We start from the raw sequence: 20480 nt of genomic DNA, 5'->3' as shown, positions 1-20480 counted from the left end.
TTTTTAAGTTCCATCCCACCTTAACTATTTGGAGAATAACATTCAAGTGCAGAGGTCAGCAGGGGGAAAAAAAAAAAACACCAAAAAAAAAACCAACAAACCACTGCTGCTGGCCAGCTGAGCCGATAGCAGAGACCATACATGGATTTGGAATGAAGGGCATCAGACTCACAACCTCCCTGGTGCCAAGAAATACACAGCTAAAATCAGCAGCTCAGAGATGAGTAATGCACAAACATGGTCCAGAGTGTTAGAAGTGCTCGAGCACTTCCAGAGTGTGTTGGGTAAATGAGTATCTGTTTCCATGGCACCAAAACAGCACAGAGATCACTCCATGTCCCAGCGCTTCTGGGACTCCATGCCCAGTGAATGGGAGCAGAGCTGACCTCCAGCAGAAAGCACTCCCTGGCTCCAGTGTGGAGCAGCACAGCGAGGTCTCCTCTTCCTCTAGAAGCAGTGCTGGTGGGCAAGGGCTGCCCAAGGTTCTGGCAGCCAGGTGAGTCTGGCTGGGAGCTCTGCTCCAGCCCAGCCTTTGGGCAGGAGGGTGAGGGGCTCCAGCATCACACAGAGGACTTGTAATGCTGCTTCTGTGTAGTGAGATGGGAGGGTTTTTTTGCAAGAAAACCAGAAAGCTGTAGAGCTTAGAAATGTGTTGGATTCAGAGTGCATTTACATGGCACTGTGAGAACAGTCAAGGTGTTAGGAGACTCTGTCCTGGTCCAGCAGTCTCAAGAAAATATCACTTACATGGGCTGGCCCAAGCACAATCAAATTGTTTAAAAGGAGATACACAGCTGGGTTCTCCCATGCAGAGAGGGAGTACACAAGCAACTCTTTGTATGCCTACTGAAACTAAAGGCTGAACAATTATTATTCCTCTATTAAATATGCAAATTAAGTATGTTAACCCTGAAATTGTGCCAATTAGCTGTGTCAAATTCCCTCAGTCAGATGATTGTTTTAGAGTGGCCAAGATGATTGCCTTACCTACAGTAAGGGGATTCCATAATGTCAGTGATGTCCTGCCAAAGAAACGGGACTGGCTAGGATCAAAAAGACTTTGGCTGAGGTCTTGGAAAGCAATTTTTTTTGTTTGTCTAGAGTCTCTTTGGGGTCAGACAGCTGGATCTTTGGACAGCTGATGATATCAGCATTTTTTTTCAGAGAGATCAAGTATGGGGAGTACCTTGTGTCCTGTAGTCACAGCATTTCACTGGAAAGTCCCAGTGCTGTCTTTGTGGGACTCCCAGGGTAGCCCAGTGCCTGCTGGGGGTGATGCTGTGGGACAGGTCCTCAGACAGGGCATGCCTGGGAGTCACTGCTGTCGCCATTCAGGAACAGTGGTCAGAAGAAGAAATCCACCAGTGCCGACTCCCTGAAGTTTATCCTGGGATAAATGCCCTCCTGCACTAAAATTCCATCATGTCTGTCTTTAGCACCCCAGAAGAGAGTGGCTCTGGAGTGGCCAAAATGATTGCCCTACCTACAGCGAGGCTTTGTGTGCCGTGGCATTCTTTGGCACAGGAGATAATGTCAAGGCTTTATTACAATGCCTCCGAAGACACTGCTGCAGTCTGCAGTGCCCTGGCACAGAGGTGCCTCAGCTCACCCTGTTTCCACCAGTGCCCTCTGCAGTGGCAGCTGCTGGCATTTTCCCCTGGGCATCCACACCCGTCCTCGCTGCCCACCTTCAGATAATGCATGACTGATGCTTTGCTGCATTGTGTTTGTAGGAATGTTTTATCCTATTAAGGCACTTCCAGAAGCCAGATGTTCTGTTTTAGTAGGGACTTCCTTTTTTTTTAAAACAAGCATTTGTGAGCTGATGTTATTTTTATTCAGTTCTCCTTGTGAAACTTCCAAAGACAGATTTTTGCTTGGCAATGTCACAGCAGGGTATGAGGGAGAAATTGCTGTCCATCTGCCTCTGTCTACATATGTACATGTACCCAGGGAACCTACTTAGGGATCACTAAGGATACTGCAAAGCACAATGTTCATATATTAGCAAATTGATTAATTAAGTCACACTTGCAGGCCCACTCCAACTTTGAGTTATGTAATTATATATTCTTTTTCACAATGTCATCTGTGCTTTGGAGGCCTCTGTTGGACCTGATCAGGCATGAAGTCAGGAGTCTGTGTTGTAGAAAGCTCTAGCCTGTAGGATTCCCAGGTCCTTGGCTGCAGAAGTTCAAAGGTATCTTGTAAACTAAATGGGAGATGAGGAGGATGTCCCTTCCCTGGCAGCTGGACTCCACTCCAGCCTCTGCCATGGATTTCCTTTCTGAACAGTGTTAAATCACTTCCACAACTTTTATTTTCTCACACAAGCCCCTGGAGACAGACTTGCAGCCGTGCTGAGCTCCTGTAGCTCCAGGGAGGGTAAACAGAAGCAAGTACTTCAAACGTGCCCCAGCCAGCCTTCCAGTTTGCTCTGAAAAACCTGACACAACGTGGGGAACACCAGTCACACAAATTGACTGAAATGGTTCTGTCCTTTGCATTTCCATCTCTGATATGAGGATAATACCTTCCTCTGGCATCACAGGAATGGTAATGCAGTCATAAGGTGCTGAGCTGTAACAGCCTTGCATCCTCAGTGATGGGACCAGTGAGCTCACATGCAATGAATGTTTCCACTGCTCAGCACAGACCTTGAAAAGTATACAGTTAACAAAAGCAACATCCTTTCCCCATAGGAGCCCTCCCTCATCAACCAGCAATCATGGTTTCTTTAATTCCTAGAATTTTTCATATTTTGTAACATTCAGAGGCTAAAAGATCAGTAAGTCTCAACATGCTCTGAACTCCCTGGCACTTAAAGCTCCAACATAGGCAAATGCTGAAATTAGAAATGAGCCACGGGACAGATTTTCCCATGCTTACTAATCAAGAGTCACTGATGTAAGGATTTCTCTCCCAGGCTAGAATCTCTCATCTTTCTCCAGCACAAAATTTACTTAGCAAATAGAAGGAGACCTGTGACCTCAGTATATGTTGACATGGATAGTTATAATTTCTGACTCTCAGGTCTCACCATTGCAGTCACCCCAGTTCTGTGTTATACAAGACTTGGTGGCTGTGGCTGTTAAAGAAGACACAAGTGTTTTGAGGTTGTGCTGCCTGGAGAGGGCCTGGTAACAACCTGTTTGCTGAACTGTGAGTCATGGAAAATGAAATAGAGAAAAATCTACTAAGGAACACCATCCATTCCTCCAGCTGATAAACTACAACTCCCTAGAGTATTATATGCTCTTCATATCTTTGTCTGGTCCAGTTTTAAATTGTATTTCTGTACTTTTCCTTAACAAACTATTCCATAGTATGAGCGTTAGGAAGTTTTTCTTGAACTTCAGAGTTTTGGGGTTTTTTCCCTCTATTTATTCATATAATTACTTTGAGATTTGGCTGTGAAAACATAAATGTGAGAGTTGACCAGTGTATTAATGATCAGGAATGGGAGGGATGCCTCTGGCAGCACAGATCAAGGCTTTCAGTCCTGAGGTTTCATGATTATTAGCTAGACAAAAAGAGAATTTGAAGAGTGCAATGAGCAGAATGAGCAGGTCTGCTTCCAAGGTGGCCAGGCTAACTTGAATATCTTTTTGTCTTGCAGAAGATGAAGCCCATCGTCCAGAGAAGACGATCTACCTCATCTGCCTTTACTAAAGCTCTTGGAAAATCAAAGTCCCATTCCAGGTAGAAAAAATACCTTTCTGACTCCTGTTTCCATCTTTCTGTCTGCACAGACTGAAATCAAATGTGCTTTCAAATTCATTTAACCATGCTGAGGGCAATTTGGTCCTGTGGCAGGGAAAAATTGCAGTAGGGAAAAAAAGTGAGGAGGAGAAACAAATTCTTGACTTTATTTGGCTGGAGAACATCCTCATGAGGGAGGGAAGCTTTAAATGTTTCTTGTGATGAATTGCTGTGGAGGGAGCTGGTCCAATGCCATCTTTGCTCAGGCCATGAAAGCATCAGTGAGAATTTTTTGCTATCCTGCCATTGTGTTTATAAAGCTGGGTAATCCTCCAGCTTTAGGAAATCCACTGCTTGGGATTGTGAGATGCTGTGGCTCCCACTGCTCAGCTGATGGACATGGAGAGCTTTTAATATCATATCTGAAGGTGATTAAGCTTTCACTTACAGCCCCACAGCTGCATAAGTCAAGATTCACTTGGTGGTGGCTGTGGAGTAGGGAAGAGGGAATTTCTGTTGCCAGAGTGCAGGTGTTCCTGTGACTGGGGGAGGGTTTTAGTAAAGCAGCTACTGCCTGGTTTTAACTTCACTCCTGTGAAATCGAGTGAGAAACTGAGTTAAGACCAACAGCATCAAAAATACTACAATTACAGCTGATGTGGTTTTTGATTTGTTTGTGTAGAGTGTCCTCAGACTAGAGGGTAGAGCAGAATTGCTGAGGGGTGCAGGGAAGGCAAGTATCCTTGCCTGCAAGCAAGATACACATTTTTGTCTATGTGTAGAGACAGGAGGATCTCTGTGGGGTTTTTTCTGCGTCAGTCTGAGGCCATGTCTCAGAGGTTCACTAATTAAGTCAGGCTCAGGCACACGAACACACTGTGAGCAGGAACTCTTCCATGTTCATGCAGCACAGAAATGGCTGTGGGAGCTGCTGTGTGCCAGCTGAGCCCAGAGCAGTGCTGAGGCTGCTGAGCTGCAAGTGAGGAGATTGCACTTGGCAGAGCTCTTCCAGCTGGAGACAGCACAGGGAGAGGGTCTGGCTCAACCTAGATGCTGCCTTGTTGACTGAAGTCAACATGCAAAAACCCTCAGGGATTTTTGGAAATGGTGAGCACCTCTATGAATCTCAGAGGAAACAACAAGCTGGATGGCTGGCAGGCAGGCCAGAATCAGATGTCTGGAATTAGATGAGCACACGCAGTTCATTTTCTTTTTGCTGCAACTCTTGTGCTGACAAATTGTTCAGTCTGATGGAAAACATGCACAGAATGGGCAGGGCCCCCCACGCCCAGCTGAGCCACGCCATGAGCCACAGGCTTTCCATGTTCAAGTCACAGCTCACACACGTGTGCAGGAAATCTTTTACCTGAGTGAGAAATTGCTAAAAAACTACTATTTCAGCAGATTCATCTCACAAGATTTGGTGTGGGTTTTAGGCAGTTTTCTGTCTGAGGCTGGTACAGTTAGTTTTGCAGAGGCAGGTGAGCGTGGGTCATAATAGAGAACAATAGGGGCTGGGAGAAGCATGGAGCTCTCAGGCTCCTCCAAAACAGAAAAGGAAAGCTTCTGACAAAGTCTTGTGATTTTTCTTACTCCTCCAGGGAAACTACCCTTTCCTCTTCCCATTCAGACAATGGGCTGCCAAGTGGGGTGTTCAGCAGCCCAGGCTCCACCTTCATCCTGGACGAGCGAGTGCAGCTAACTGTGGGCCTGCAGACCCAGGAAAGACACCTGATTTTGTTGAGTGATGTGCTGGTCATTGCCAAGTCCAAGTAAGAGGAATTTCCACTCATTCCTTTTCCCCAGTAGGTGCTGTTGAAGCTAGGCTCAGCACGTGGTGGGAATTTTGGGGCTGTCCTGTGCAGAGCCAGGTGTTGAACTCAATGATCATGTGGGTACTTTCCAGCTCGTGAGATTCTATGATTCTACGAGGCTCTGATCTATTTGTGGAGCACCCAGCAGCCTCCAAAAAAAAGTTTCTTTGGAAATGTGGATTTAAAATGTGGTATTTCCCCCTTCCACCTTCACAAATTCTTCTTGGTATTAATGTTTCACTCCATTTGTCTGAAGAAAAAGGTTGTCTAATCAGTTTTGCCCATTTCCTTATGAGGTTGCTTGAAGATACACCATGAGGGCAGGAGGCAGAAGGACAACACTGACTTTGTCTAACTCCTTCTGTCACATATAAATGAAGAGCTCTAACTGCATCTGCATGACTTGAAAGGAGCATGATCAGACTCTGGAGGTCCAAATGTTATTCTCTGGCCTAAGGGATTAATAATTTCCATTGTAGATCCTCCTCCAGCCTGAAGCTGAAAAAGCAAGTGCATCTGAGTGAAGTGTGGACTGGCACCTGTCTCAGCGAAGTGACAGAGAAAAAGATGAGTCCTGAGAATTCATTTGTCATTGGCTGGCCTATCACCAACTATGTTGTCACCTTCAGGTACCTCATCAGACATCAGACCTCCCTCTGCATCCCAGCAGCTACTCAGGTCTCCCTGTGTCAAGTGAAACAATGTCTGAGGCTAAAGGGCCCACTTCCTTTTCCATTTCCTTACCCTGAAACCCGGGTAACCTGTGCTGGCAGCAGTAGTTCTAGGAACAGCAGACATTGGGAAGGAAATACTAGGAGAAAGAAAATAGCAATTAAAGGTCACTGCAAAAATAACGAGGGCTCACAAGATGAGTTAACTCCAACTTCACAGAAAGGGATTTGTCCCTTATCTGAACACTCACCAGTCTGACAGGAAACCTGGTCCAGTTTGTTGCTGGGATTTTTTTGTTATTATTATTTTTGTTATTTGTTAAAATAGAACAGAAGAAGGAAAGGACTGTGCTTTTGTTCCAGGGCTTTGCAGGAAGCAACTTTGACTTACAGCCATATATAAATGAAATTGGGTAGAGTTTCCAAAGGCTGTTACCCATTCAGCACTTGTTTGATGATCTGCCTCCCTTTTTGTCTTCAGCTCAGCTGATGTGAAGGAGCGATGGCTGTCAGCGTTACTGTGGTAAGTGACCCTCCTTTCATCCTCCTTCCAGGTGGTTCCTCTACAGCCTTAGAGAAATCTGCCCTTCAAATTGTGCTCTGATTTTCAGCATGTTAAGTGTCTAAGTGCTGTTTGAAAAATCCACCTTTGAAATCTGAATATAGATGCCCCTAGGAGACTGCAAAATTGGTGTTAACAGTTAGGAAAAAAGGGGGTCCATCAGAAGATTATACTGATGGAGCATCCTTTTTCCTTTGGAGCTGGAGGTCGACTTTGCTAATTACTGTGGAATTGTCATGAACGTTACTGATTCTTCACATGTTTTTTTATTTGAACTAAAATTATTATGTTGCATCTAGAGGCTGCACTTTTTTCTTTTATGTTTTATATGTTGCTTCCACTTACACCCAGACAAAAGTGTTTATCTAGAGACAAATAGGGGAAGAAATCTTCAGTAGTGATCCTGAGGGAACACTGGAAGGTGTTATGCAGACACATCTACCTGCACTGAAGTACTGCATGTGGGGGATTGTTAGTTTTTGTGATCCAGGTAGATAAAGAAGTAAGAAAGAGCACGTGGCCTCACTATGAACATTCATATATGTCATAATTAATCTGTATTTATTACAGTGCCAAGGAGGATGTCCCATCCAAATTTTAGGGTCCTTCTCAAATTTGGTTGGGAAATAACATCCCTTCCCCTTTTCTTTGACTTTCAGGCATATCAGTAAGGTAAAACAAAATGAGTATCTGAAGAATCTGACCCTTCAGATCGTTGTGCTGGATGAAGACAACTGTTCTTCTGTAAGTAAAGCTAAGGACCTGCTTGTCAGATCAAGACTACACAGGGGTCTGTGGAGTAGGGAAGAGAATGCAGGGCTGTGCTGATTCCAGCATCCGAGTATCTGTATCCTTCCCACTGGGAAGCCCACTTGGAGAGTTTTGGTTTTAGAAATGAGGAGGTAGCCAGAGCCTTACCAAACAGCACTTAATTCTTAAGATTATTCACCACCTCTGACTTCTTTTCTCTTTTCCTTTTGCTTCACTTCAAAATTCATGACAGTTTGTGGCTGAGTGCCACAGTCAATTCCTATTTCCAGTGCTATGAAATGAGGATATTGATCACAGAGTCACTGGTGTGTTGTCCTGAATTAACTTACTGGAATGTGTCTCAGTCTAGCAAACATTTCTTGGCTTCATGCCGAGCTTGGTGGGTCACATTTGCCTCCTGGGTGTTCTTCCCTCAAAGAGTGACCCCTGATACTCGTGGTTGATGATCATTGCCATGTTCCATGTTCACCCTTTTGAGTGACAGTGGCATTATAATCAGCCAACCACTGATGGATCAAACACAGCATCTAAGCACCACCCATCTCCTGTGATTTCTGCTGGATGAAATCTTTGGATGGTATAATAGACCCATGACAGAACAAGTAGTGGAGAATAGCTTTCATGCTGTATACCCATCAACCTCTCTGATGTAGTTCAATTTCATTCAGCTCATCCAGCCATGAACATTTAGTAAAGACAGTCATTAGACAGAGATGTGACATTTTCCCCAGATTTTGAAGCTACAAGAAACCGCAACCAAACTTCTCACCTTTGTCTTAGCTTCCTGTATTTTCTGTCTTTGCCTTTCTAGACTGCTGAAGTCAATGTGTCCAATGTGGAAACTGCAGAGAGTGTGATGAAGAAGACCCTTCTACAGCTTGGGCTCCCTGTAAGTGGCAAGTGACAGATCTTAGCTAAGGATGCTGGCAGGATCTGCTTCACAGGACAGTGTGGCTGTGAATAAGTGTAGATTTGCTGTCTGTTGCTTTCTGAGTGGAGGGCAATATCATGGACCCTCACTTCTGGCCCCTAACATTTTCCTCTTTGCTCCTCACCCAACAGGGCAGGACCAGTGAACACCACCTGTGGGTGGTCTCAGGAAAAGATGAGCCTGCTTATCCTCTCATTGGTAAGAGCCCTCCCATATTGAGCATCATTTTGGTTCTTAATTCTGGCACCAGAAGAAAAAGTAATAAATTGTATTAGCATATGTTGCAGAGAAACATCACAAACAATTGCACTCCTCAATTAAAAAGCAATAGCAGGGACACTGATCTTGATGTAAGATGTGGCATCAAGTTGCTGTGAGATGTCACTTGGCTTTTATCATTTCAGCATCCACATTTAATCAAAGCATGGTGATATCTTTGAAAAACTTCACACTTACCTCCCTTTTCCAAGCAAATCTGTGCATTTCTGGGTGGGAGCCCATCACACTTTTCAGCAGTTGCCCCAAATAAATGGGAGATCTTTAGGCTGGCCCCAGAAGTGCCTTGTTTGCAGCAGATGTGGTTCAGGGGTAGGACATGCCTCAAAGCCTAATTCAATCTGGCTACTGGTATGAGCTTGCAGGGCTACAGGCGTGGAGGCTGGTCACAGTCTCCTGCTCAGCTTTGCAGGCATCTGCTGACAGGCAGAGCAGGAGTCAGGGCCAGCCTCAGCCCACCTTCACTGTCTGTGACAGAGCTGTCCACTGACCTCTGTCAGACAGAGCATCTCCTGACACTTCCCAGGCCCTTTGCCTTTGGGCTCTGTCAGAACCAAACCAATTGCTGCAGTCATCCAGCAAGAGTGTTTTAGATCTAGAGGAAAGCACTTTGGCAACTGAAAGAAGCAGAATTTTTCACTGATCTATTGGTGACTTACAAGCCTCTAGTTACAAAACTAACATGTTTATCCTTCTCTTTTGGTACTTACTTAGTTTTCATTGCATTTCAGTTCTAAAATAATGAAACTGCTTTCCACACAAAACGTTGCACCATATTGAAAACCCAGTTTGTTGCATATGGGTTGTTATCTTCTGAACTGCTACCTTAATCCAATACTAAACTGATGTCACGAGCACTTGTAGGCCACTTGCACCAATGCCTTCACAGGCTGTTTATTTGAAAACTTTCCTTTCTAACAATTTGTGTCTAGGTTTTAGAAACTCCTCAGGCTTGAGGGAGGGTAGGTGTGTATATGGGGGCCTTGAGGACAATCACAATGATGCTTGAGTGCTACAGATCTGTAGGGGATGATTTCAAAAATAGAAGAAACAAAATAAACCACTGAATTTTGTCTGTTAAGTTCTAAGCATTCACCACGGAGATCAGCAAAGCTGGAATTTTCCAAGAACAGTAAGAGCTTTTACCATAGCTATGCATTTTTGCTTGCTCTTTACACAACTCTGCTCAACAGGGCACGAGCATCCCTTCAGCATCGCCTTGAGCTGCCTCCGGGACTCTGCTGACCAGCAACAAAGAACCAACAATAACACTCTCCTGCCTGATGGGACAGAGGCTTCTTTCCTTACTCAGCTCCCAAAGGAAAAACAGTGCCAGTTTGTCCTGAAGCCCAGACTCCAGGCTCCAATGCAGCTGAGGAGAGGTAGGGGCTGCAGGAGTGTGATACAGCCAGATAGAGACTTTCTTGCTGTCCAGTGCAGTGCTGAACTCTTCTGGCATTGCAAATGTATCCCAGAGGTGCTCTCATACCTGAATGTAATGTAAAGAGGAAGAGATTGCAGAGAGGTGAAATTTCTCTGAGCAAATGTTCAGACTTAGCTTTTAGTCCTTCATTAGTCTTCAACTGCAAGTCATTGTAATAGAATCTTAGAAAATGCTGAGTTGGAAGAGAACCATCAGTATCATTGAGTCCTGGCCCTGTACCCAAGAGCCCCACCATCCACCTGAGAGCATTGTCCATAAGCTCCTTGAACTCAGACAGTCTTGATGCTGTGACCACTGCCCTGGAGAGCCTGTTCCAGTGCTCAGCCACCCTGTGGGTGAAAAACGTTTTCCTGAGATCTAACCTAAACCTCCCCTGACTCAGCTTCATGCCATTTTCTCAAGGCCAGTCACTGGTCACAAGAGTGAAGTGACTCTTGCACTGCAGAGACAGCAAAGTTCCCTAAAAAATGGTGACTGAGAGTTTTGCTGATGGTTGAGAGATGAATAAGTGGTTTCACTGCTGTATATTGTCTAACCATCCCCATTAAGAGTGCAATTAATCAACAGGTGAGGGTAGAAAGTGCTTGTTTTGCTGGGAACTCTGCCTCCACTGTAGACACTCAGTGCCCAGCAGGAGGACAGCCAGGTGTGTAATGAAGGTGTGTGTTTGCTTTCAGAGTCACTGCAGAAGCACACTAAGAGGAAGAAGTCCTTGATTGACTGGGCCCTGCGCCGCAGCACCAGCACCCCCACGGGCAGCCCTCCTTCACAGTCACCTACCACACCACGGAAGCTCTTCGGCCTCTCCCTGTCCTCTGTCTGTCCTGATGGAATCCTTCCCAAGCCAATCATGGTAAGCAGCAGCCTGGAATGCTTGTCTTGATGTAAATTTGATGTGTTTAGCCCAACATTTAAAGCCACTTGCAGCACGGGTGAGGACTGAATGGGGAAGAGGTCCATAGTTTACTTGTGATCCAGGCTCAGCTCAGTAACAAGGGTGGGAGCAACCCTCTCCTGGGTAATCCCTATCATTTCAGGCACAGACATCTGACCTTTTCAGTGGGTGTCTCAAGGTCATCACCAGCTGAAAAGGGGCAATGTCAGTGGATCCTGCCATGCTATGTAGCCTAGAACTCACTCACTACAAGAGTCCCCTGGGCTCCAGTTGTCACAGGATAAGCGTGCCCACATGAACTTTATCTGCAGCTTGCCTGTCAGGTTTTTGTCCCTGGTTAGATCAGGATAAATCTCTTGTCTTTTTTTCTTCCCATTACTGACTTGGTCTTCTGCTACAATAGATGATGTATAATATACACAAACAAGAGGGTAAAGTGTTAGGCTCTAAAGTACAACTGGCTTTTCTCTTAGGATATGCTGCTCCTCTTGTACCATGAAGGTCCCTCTACCAGGGGCATTTTCAGACGTTCTGCCAATGCCAAGACTTGCAAGGAATTGAAAGAGAAGCTGAACTCTGGAGATGATGTTCAGGTGGATGGAGAGTCAGTCTTTGTGGCTGCAGCTGTCATCACGGTATGTGTGGCCAAGTAACTCAGCTGTCTGGGCTAATGGTACCTTCCTTCTTTAAGGAAGCTTTATGGGTGGGAGGATTTCAGGGGAACAGAAAGCATTTTCCAGCAAGGAACATTTTCACCTGGTTGTGTACATGGAGGTGATACAGTGACCTGGTTTTCACATGCAGACATGTGCAGCCCCTCAGGATGGGCTCCCTTTGTCACCTGCCTGTACCAAACCACCCCCAGCAGGAAATACAGTGATGTCCACCTGCAAGGCAGCTGTGATGTCTGTACAGTGCCAAATAACATGACAGATGCTGCGCTGACACATGCATCAAACCCTTTGCTTGCAGCAGCACAGATGTTCTTTGTCATTTCTGAATGCAAGGAAGAGGCTGCAGAAGTTTTGGGAGGACTTGAGGGCAGCTGCTCTGCAACCCCCAAAACAGGAGCTGACCTGTGCTCTCTGGACCCCCAGCCTTCACCCTCTGATCAGCCAGCAAGCAGGAGGGAAAGCAGCTGCTAAATCCAAGCAGAGGGGTTGTGGTGGGTGGGGCATGAAGCTTGTGATAAGACCTATGTTTCAGTAAGGAAAAGATTGTGTTTTGTACTGGCAATTAAATCTGGTCAGAGTAATTTAGGCACCAAAGCATAAAAAAAACATCCCCTTTTTTCTTGTTGGCCTGATAGTCATGCACTTCCCAACACAAGACATACATTGAGTTGTTGAATAGTCCCCTCAGAAAAACCAGCAGCCCTCCCAGCTGAGAAATGTTTCAGAGAGATAAGTACAGAGCCCCAGGGCTGAGTCCTCTGCTGGACTGGAAAAGGGACAGTCCTGCTCTGGAGAAGGGACAAAACAGAAGGGCTGCCTGTTCATCCTGCAGTGCTGCCACAAAAGTGCCTGAGGAAGACAGCTGGGTGGGCATGGGAGGGGAGAATAAACATGTTTGTGTAGTGTCTTGTTTTATCTTTTGCTTAATATGAATAAACAGTGACTATATTGTGAAACTTAAACCAGGAACTCAAAACTGACCAGACTGCTCTGCATATATATATTTAATTCAGGATTTTCTCCGAAATATACCTGACAGTGTTCTATCCTCAGACATGCACGGACTGTGGATGGAAGCTGTGGACACAGAAAATCGGGCACATAAGATTGAAGCTATTAAAAGGTTTGTAAAAGCCTTTGTAAAAGTTTCTTTTGGTGGGAAAAGGGGGATTATATGGACCTAAGAATAGCCTTCATTTTCTGGGAGATTACTGGCAATGCTCCAGGTCACAGTGGAGGAGCGATTGCCGATTGCCAGTGTCACTGATCAGAAAATTTTCTTTTCAATGGTCTTTTTTGAACATCCTTAACATTTCTGACCCCAAAAAAGTAATTAAAAAATTCTCTTCTGATGATTAGTTCAAATTACCAGAACAAGTAAACTGAAAAAGCATAATAATTCAGCCACCAGGAGTGCATCTATGGTAGCAGAATTAAATCTTTAATGACAGTAACTTTATTCTTATGTGCACGAAATGAGGCTGATCATCATATTGGTAGTTAGAAGAAACAGCCCTGTCAAGGTGGAGATGTGACCTTGAAAATGGCTTTACTGCCTTGAAACTGCTGCCCTGAGCATGAGCAGTCTATCAGCCTCCTGTTGGATCTCCTGTTTATTCAACCATGGCTCAGCTCAGTTTTTGAACCTTACCATTTATCCTGGGCCTTCTTTATCCATGTTCTCCACAGCACATGACACAGCAGTGGCGTGGTCTGGTGTGCTGCTGGCCTGGAGCTGTCTGCTGTCTCCTCTGGCCATTCCCTGTTTAGCCAAGGCATTGTGGGTTTCCCCCATGTGCTTCTGAACCCAAGTCCCTTGTCCCTCCAGCTCTGAGACCAGATCAGGTGGGCAATTTGGATGCAGAGTTGTGGCCCTCACATGAGTTGGTGGAGGGGAGGGATACAGATTCACCTTATTATCAAATGTGGATGTCTCAGGCTGGGTACAAAGGGGCAGGAGGGGGAAAAATATTTGGGATGCAACTTCTGGAATCCAAAGAGCAGATGTTTGTGAACAGCACTGTTTTCCTTTTTTTCCACTCCCTGAATAGTCTCGTCAACCAGCTTCCAGAGGCCAACCTCATCTTACTCAGACACCTCTTTGGAGTCCTGCATCATATTGAGCAGAATTCTGGAGTGAATCAGATGAATGCCTTTAACCTGGCTCTTTGCATAGCACCCAATATGCTGTGGCTACCGAGTCCCACTGGGCCTGAAGAGGAGAGCCGGTCTACAAAGAAGGTAATCTTCCACGGGTTTGGGGAAACCTCTGTTTTCCACTTTCACTGCTTTTTATGGTCACTGCCTTTGTAGGAAGGCATAGAGCCAGTGACAGTGCTGGCTGACTGGCACCCAGGCCTTTCCTCTGTGCAGCTGTGCCCATGCTGGGAGGGTTTAGCCCCTCAGACTGTCCAGGACAAAAAGGGAAGCAGTGATTGCTTCACCAGATGAGCTTCCTATATGGCCAAGCAAGCACAAGAAAACTGGGCAGCTGAAGTTGGACACTGCCACCTCAGCTGGAACAAAATAAGCAATGAGCACAACAGTGCACCAGAAAGGAGGAATGCTTGCTTGTGGCTTATGAGGTGCAAGTAATAGTGAGCAAAACTGTAGAATGTGTTATACCTGGCTCACAGCACCAGTTCACATAGTTCATAATCTTGCCTCAGGTGTTCATACAGATGCACTGCCACATTATTAACAGCTTCTTGAGGAAATTACCTTTGTAAAAAAAAAAAAAGGAGACAATCTGGGTATGATTTTACTTGCTCTGTTTTCATGAAACTGATATCTGTGAATTCCTGTCTTTGCCAGGTGGCCTTGTTAGTGCAGTTTCTGATTGAAAACTCAGGAGAAATCTTTGGGGGTGATATTGCTTCCTTGTTCCAAAGACCTGACATCAAGAAGTCCAAAAACTCAGCGGAATCTCTGGGTAAGTCGGTGGTAGTAAATCTTCCAGAAATATTTAAAATCTTTTAATAGGTAAAAGTTTGCTTTACCTTCATGTTTCTTCTAAGGAACAGCATTGAAAACCAGTTGGGTTTGGTTTTCCCTTTGCCTGTCAAGCATAGGCAGGAAGAGATAGCAAAGCAGAAGGCTGAGCTGCAGAAACTCCATGTGTCCCCAGCAGTGGTTGTCTTTCTCCGTGGCTGCTGTTAAACCGACTCTAGACATTGCAAGAATTTAGTGCAGCCTTAGCACTGCCATGTCCCAGCATTATTTTTATTTTCCAGGTTAGTTCTATAAAGCTAAACCACATGGTTTGTATGGAAAGAGATGGAGTTGTCTCTGTTAGCTATCCTGTGAATACAGGCCAGTGGTGAAAACTGGTCATCAAGCCAGAAATTTTTTTTATTATTTCCTGTGAGAATAATGGATTATCTTTGTTTTTTCATGGGCTTAATATAATTTCTTTGTTTTGGTTGTGAGGTACTATGTATATGGCAACAAATTAATTTGCATCCTCTGCCCCAGACATAGGCTTGGCTCAGCATGATGATTCCTCTGATGAGCTGGAGTTTTCCACTTGCGATCCAGAAGGGCCAAAGCACCACCTGGAATCTGAAGCAGATGCCATTTTTGAAGCACCCGGCAGCTTGTTACTTGATGAGGATCAGGAAGACTGGGACTTGTTCAGCGAGATCACAGCCTGCTACCAAAGCAAAGCCCAGACCAACGCCAGTGCAGACAGCTACGAGCTCCTGGAGGAGGATGGCTCCTTCTGTTCCATCGGCTCCATCCGCTCGCTCAGCCCGGCGCGGGACCGCTGCTCCTCAGAGCCCAGCGTCTGCCTCAGCTCCCAGCTGCCCGCACAGAGCCACGAGCCGGTGGCCCGCCAGTCCAGCTGCGATGCCACCATCATGAGCAGCCACACAGACTACATCCACAGGCTCAGGCAGCTGCAGATGGAGAGCCAGAAGCTGATTGATGAAGGCCTAAGCCCTGGGGTTAATAAGGCCAGGCAGAACTCGTGGCAATCACCTCAGACCACCTCCAGGGTGAAGCAGCTCAGCCTTCAGAAGTCCAGCCTGTCCAACAGGTCCAGCTTCTCCAGCCTGTCCTCTACCACCACCTCCCCGTCTGCCTCCTCTCTTAGCTCCTTAGACAGTGCTTTCTCCTACTGCTCAGAGTCATCAGCCATTAGTCCCACAGATGTCTCATCCCTGCCATTCATGTTTGGCACTTCTGCCAGGCTTCATGCTGTGTCTCCTACAGCTGCCAAGAGGTCCCAAAAAGAGTGGCACAAATCCGTCACATCTCCTTTACATCTGTGCAATCTGGACAGTTTTCATGAGGGTGAACCCAAGGCTGGAGAGGCCAGTCACTACTTTGGAGAGCAGAAAAGTTTTCCGTGTGTCAGCAGAGCTGCCGTGGGAAGCCCATTCACTGACATTGACTGGGAAGAGGAGGAGAGACAGCTGAGTTGTTCAGGGTGCCCTGGCCCAGGACCCAGGAGCCAGGATTATACCAAAGAGTTTGAAGAAAGCCCTGAGTACCCAGCTGCCAGCCCATCCAGTGAGACATCCCCACAGGTCAGTCACCAGCAGCACAGGGAGAAGACAGTGAAGAACATCGAAATCAAAGGCATTGATGACTGCCCTCTGAGCCAGGAAAGCCTGAAGCGCACCAAGATAACTTTTTACGTGGCCCCAAATAAAGAAAGCTCTTGGGGGTCTCAAGTGAGAGAAGAGGAGAGATCCACGACGAACACCAGCAACAGAGACTCACCCAGCAGCAGCAGTGGGCAGAGCCTGTCCAAGAGCTTGCAGACTGTGAGAGTCCACATCCCCCAGACAGTTTTCTATGGGCAGAACACCCCCCTTGTCCTGCAGTCCTCCAGGCGCTACCACCACAAACCAACGGTCCCATCCCTGCAGGCCAAGCTCAGAGAGAGCCCCCAAAGTGCCTCTGCTCCCGAGGAGCTGGAGACACAGCCAGTGGGAATGGCGCAGGCGCCAACCCAGAGCCAGGGCTTGGACACATTCAGCCACACCATCCGCATCATCCTCCCTGACTCCATCCGGAACACCATCAGGGACTATTTCAAGCACGATGAAACCGAGCCCTGTCCCACAGCAGAGGTGGAAGCAGTGGAGAAGGAACTCCTCCGGAGCAGGGCGGAGTGGCTCAGGAGCCAGCCTCTGGCAGAGGTGGCCGCAGAGGAGCGTGACACAGCGGTGTTTGCAGAAGAGACTTTTGTCTAAGGCCATGGTTGTGGAGGAACTAAATATTTTTTTGTGTATGTGCAACAGAAAATATTCTGTAATATATGATCAGGGTGTGAAGAATTTAGCAGGCTGCCTGGGGCAAAAAGTGTAAAGTGACACTAATGTGTATGTAATACTCATTTTGGTGGGAGTGGGGGGGCTGTTCTTGTGTTTTCCTTATGCCCTTTTCTGATGAAAGAGACTTCATTGGCTGGGTGTGGAATGGAGTGAAACCACCAGATTCTCCCTGTCCTTGAATTAGCTGACCTGTACAGGGCCTGACTCCATTTTTTTTAATAGCAGGAAAAGAAAAACATTGCTTTATTTTCTCCAGTCAGCTGCTGATGTGGGTGGATGACTGGACAACAGGGACAGCTAATGCTTCTTAATAATTAGCTAAAAATCTTTACACTTGCACAAAACCCACCATTATTCACAACCATTCATCCAAAGGAAAATTCTTCACCTTCATTCCAGAAATCACTGCTGCTTCACTCTGCTCATCTGTTGTCTGCTCTGGTCTAGCTCACAGCCCTCAACCATTATTGGTTGAGGCTGGGTTCCAAAATCAGCAGCTGGAGCCCAGAGTCCAAAGTCCAGCATTCACTGACAGACAGCATGTGTAACATTTTAAGCCCAAGATTGCTTTTTTCTGGAATTAATTACACAGTGATTCTTTCTTCTCATACCTTCCCCAAAGTTAGCATTTGACAGAGACACAGTTGCCATAAAGGATTTTAGTACTGTCACTATGACAGGGCTGTGAATGTTCTTCTGTGTCCTCTGGGAGTAGCTCAGTAGCTAGGAGTTTCAATCCTACTGAAAGCTGACAATCTTCTGTCAATGCTGATGCCCCCTTCTAGAGGCAGTGTGGATGAGACAACTGACTAAATTCCTGGTCATGCCAAGAGGGACCTGAGCAGGGCTTGGTTTTAGCACGAGGTCAAGGAGTTGTGGAAGTTGTCAGGAATGTTGTTGAGTAGATGCTGAAGCAAAGTCACATCTTGCCAGAAAGTTGTCTGTCCATAAACTGAAACTGTCCAGGCTTCATCACCGATGCTGGCTCAGAGAAACACCCAGTTCCCCCTCAGCAGAGTATGTGGTCCTGTGCACTCCAGCAGAATTAATTCTGGGGAATTCCAGGCAGGGATGTGCTAAGCAGGCTGCTGGTAAGCACCACCAAAGATGCAGCCAGTGGAGTCCTGATGCATCCCTCAAAGCCATGCTCAGAAGTGCCACAGATGTAATAGGACTTGTTAGAGGGTTGTGACACTGCCAGCTGAGCTCTAAAAAGATGGTGAGAGCACCATATTAGTGTGACAGGTTGCTTTAAGGAAACAGTGGGAAGGGTCTCAAAGGTTGAAAGGTTTGGGATGGTTCATTTGAAAGTTACATGAGAGTTTTCTATGGTGATATCTGTCAGAGAGACAATCCTTTTACTCAATGAACAGTGAATGGGTAAAGGAAAAGAGAAAAACATGAATCCTAATGACTGAAAGGTTGTGCTTGTGGAGTAAGTATCTCTGCAAGCTGCTGAGTGTCTGCAAACAGCCAGAGCTGCAGGACAGCTGCCATAGTTCAGTCCTTGCATAGAGGGGAAAGCCACCTCTGTAAAATTATCTAGTGTCAGATCCCTCCACTCATCTGCCAGGTGCCTGTGAGGGTCAGTGACAGGAACCTGGCCCAGCACTCCAAATTCACATCATCAAATGCTAGGGCAAGGGAACCAGGGGGAAGCCCAGAGCCCACTTTCCAAGGTGTATACAGTTTGTTTGGTTAGATGAAGGGTGTTTACCTCTCAGATGTGGCACTCTCTGTCCCAGATCACCTTTGTGGCCTTTGTATAATGAAAGGTGTATATAATCATAACACAACTCCACCACCAACATAATTTTCCTCACACGTGAACAGCAATAAGGCATCCACAGTCTTTTTTTCCAGAGCTACAGTTGTAACTGTTTTAATAAAAGACACACAAATTGCCATTGTGGTATTGTCACTTTTTGTTCCCTTGCTCTTGCTCCCCTCTCCCCTGTGTCAGGGTGGTGGCATTTGCACTGAACTTCTCTGAAACACACTCACTTCCCAGCCCAGCTCTGCCAGGAGTTGGCAAGAAGCCTTCTGCCAGCACAGCAGTCTAGGTATTACTCCTGTCTTTTCAAGAAGGTGAAACAGGATTAAATATTATAAGAAAAGTCTGTCTATTCTTGGAAGAGAGATGATTCTGTATCTTAAACATACTAACAGATGTAAACTCAGTGGCTGGACTCAGGTCAAAGGGGACCTGAACCAAACGCAGAGTAAAAGCTCATAATTTGCATCACCTAAAAAGATCACAAGAAACTTAGAAAGAGATTCGTTTAGAGAAACACTGGGTAAGGCTGGGAAAAACATATAATTTCCCTTGCTCCATGTTAGGCTGCCTAAAGTGGGCACAGTTCCCTGGGTAGCTGCTCTAACCTAGCTTTGTATTATAGCATTTTTCTTTATTTTAAACAAAACAAAATCCTGCAAAACGTAACACAAACCAGAGTTCTGGGCTTGGAAATTTGCAGCCTTTCTTTTCCATGAGCCAGACAATAATGCAACACAGAGACCAATCTTGAAAATGTTCCAGAGCACCCAGCTTGCTCATAACAAGAAGTAACAAATACACAGACACTTGGTTGGCTTTCTGCCCCAGAAAGGCCACACTTTGCCTTAATGTATAGCCCTGAGATGCAAACAGGCTTCCCTTCTTTCTCTGCCCTTTTTCAGATCATTTGGACCACGCTGGCCTGTCACATACTGAAAGCCCTACCCACTGCCCCACCAGATGCAGGTTCTTGGAAGTTGTGTTCCATGGTCACCATCCGGGAAGTGAGGAGCCTTCAGGTCCTGCTCCCAATTTAGACTAAGGCCAAACAAATCCAGCTCATCTGCCTTGAAGAGAAATGACTCATGCAGTTCAGCCTCACCTTATTTCTGTTCAGGATATATGATTTCTTTCCTTAACCTGCAGCCTGACAGAAACGTGACAGATGTTCCTGAGGCAGCTGTAGTTTACTTTAAACTTTCCAATTCTGTTTCTGATGTTTCAACTGCCAGGAAAGCCAGTCTTCCACGACATACTCTCCCTCATTCTTTGTAGCAGCTCCTTTGTGCAGAGGCCTCTCCGTTATGCCATGGCACCTTCAAGGGACAGACAACCCCACCAGTGCAGCACGGGCTACTCTGACTCCCTGCATTTCCATGCCAACAGCTTGTCCTAGAAACTCTTTCTTCAGAGGTCACCCACACTCTAAAGAGGAACACAGCAGTCATTCAACCCTTCCAAGGCAGAAGCTGCTCCCTCCCTTGCCATCCTGCCAGGAGGTGTGCAGAGAGCTGAACTTTTCCAGCAGCAGTCCGGACTCCAGCTTCAAGCTCACAACAAGGTGGGGATTGAGGAGTGGGACTGCAAGGCTCCACATCACCTTGGCTTTGCAAGTGGCAACATCAGGAGAGGGAGAGACTTGAAGTGCTACTGAAGGTGATGGCTTAGCTGCTTTCAT

At 46.1% G+C, this 20480-nt stretch overlaps 1 protein-coding gene across 2 annotated transcripts; it reads left to right on the top strand.

Moving 5' to 3' along the window:
- The first annotated feature begins 460 nt into the window (after positions 1-460).
- On the top strand, positions 461-18929 carry LOC121331798 (rho GTPase-activating protein 20-like). 2 transcript variants are annotated; one of them, XM_041396557.1, is made up of 15 exons: positions 461-496; positions 3620-3702; positions 5304-5474; positions 5996-6145; positions 6669-6710; positions 7409-7493; positions 8332-8409; positions 8583-8649; positions 9921-10109; positions 10849-11024; positions 11540-11701; positions 12754-12863; positions 13792-13981; positions 14555-14672; positions 15215-18929. In XM_041396557.1, the coding sequence occupies exons 2-15, from the start codon at positions 3623-3625 to the stop codon at positions 16942-16944; spliced, it is 3348 nt and encodes a 1115-aa protein (XP_041252491.1). In that variant the 5' UTR covers positions 461-496; positions 3620-3622; the 3' UTR covers positions 16945-18929. The 2 variants fall into 2 exon arrangements, with proteins under 2 accessions (XP_041252491.1, XP_041252492.1); XM_041396558.1 differs by lacking the exons at positions 461-496; positions 3620-3702; positions 5304-5474 and having other exon boundaries at positions 6014-6145; positions 6551-6710.
- Positions 18930-20480: the final 1551 nt, after the last annotated feature.

The sequence above is a fragment of the Onychostruthus taczanowskii genome, unplaced genomic scaffold, assembly GCF_017590055.1.
Source record: "Onychostruthus taczanowskii isolate IOZ18803 unplaced genomic scaffold, ASM1759005v1 scaffold13, whole genome shotgun sequence".
Classification (NCBI taxonomy): domain Eukaryota; kingdom Metazoa; phylum Chordata; class Aves; order Passeriformes; family Passeridae; genus Onychostruthus; species Onychostruthus taczanowskii.
The sequence above is the reverse complement of the archived record's forward strand: the minus strand, read 5'-3'. Positions and strand labels throughout refer to the sequence as shown.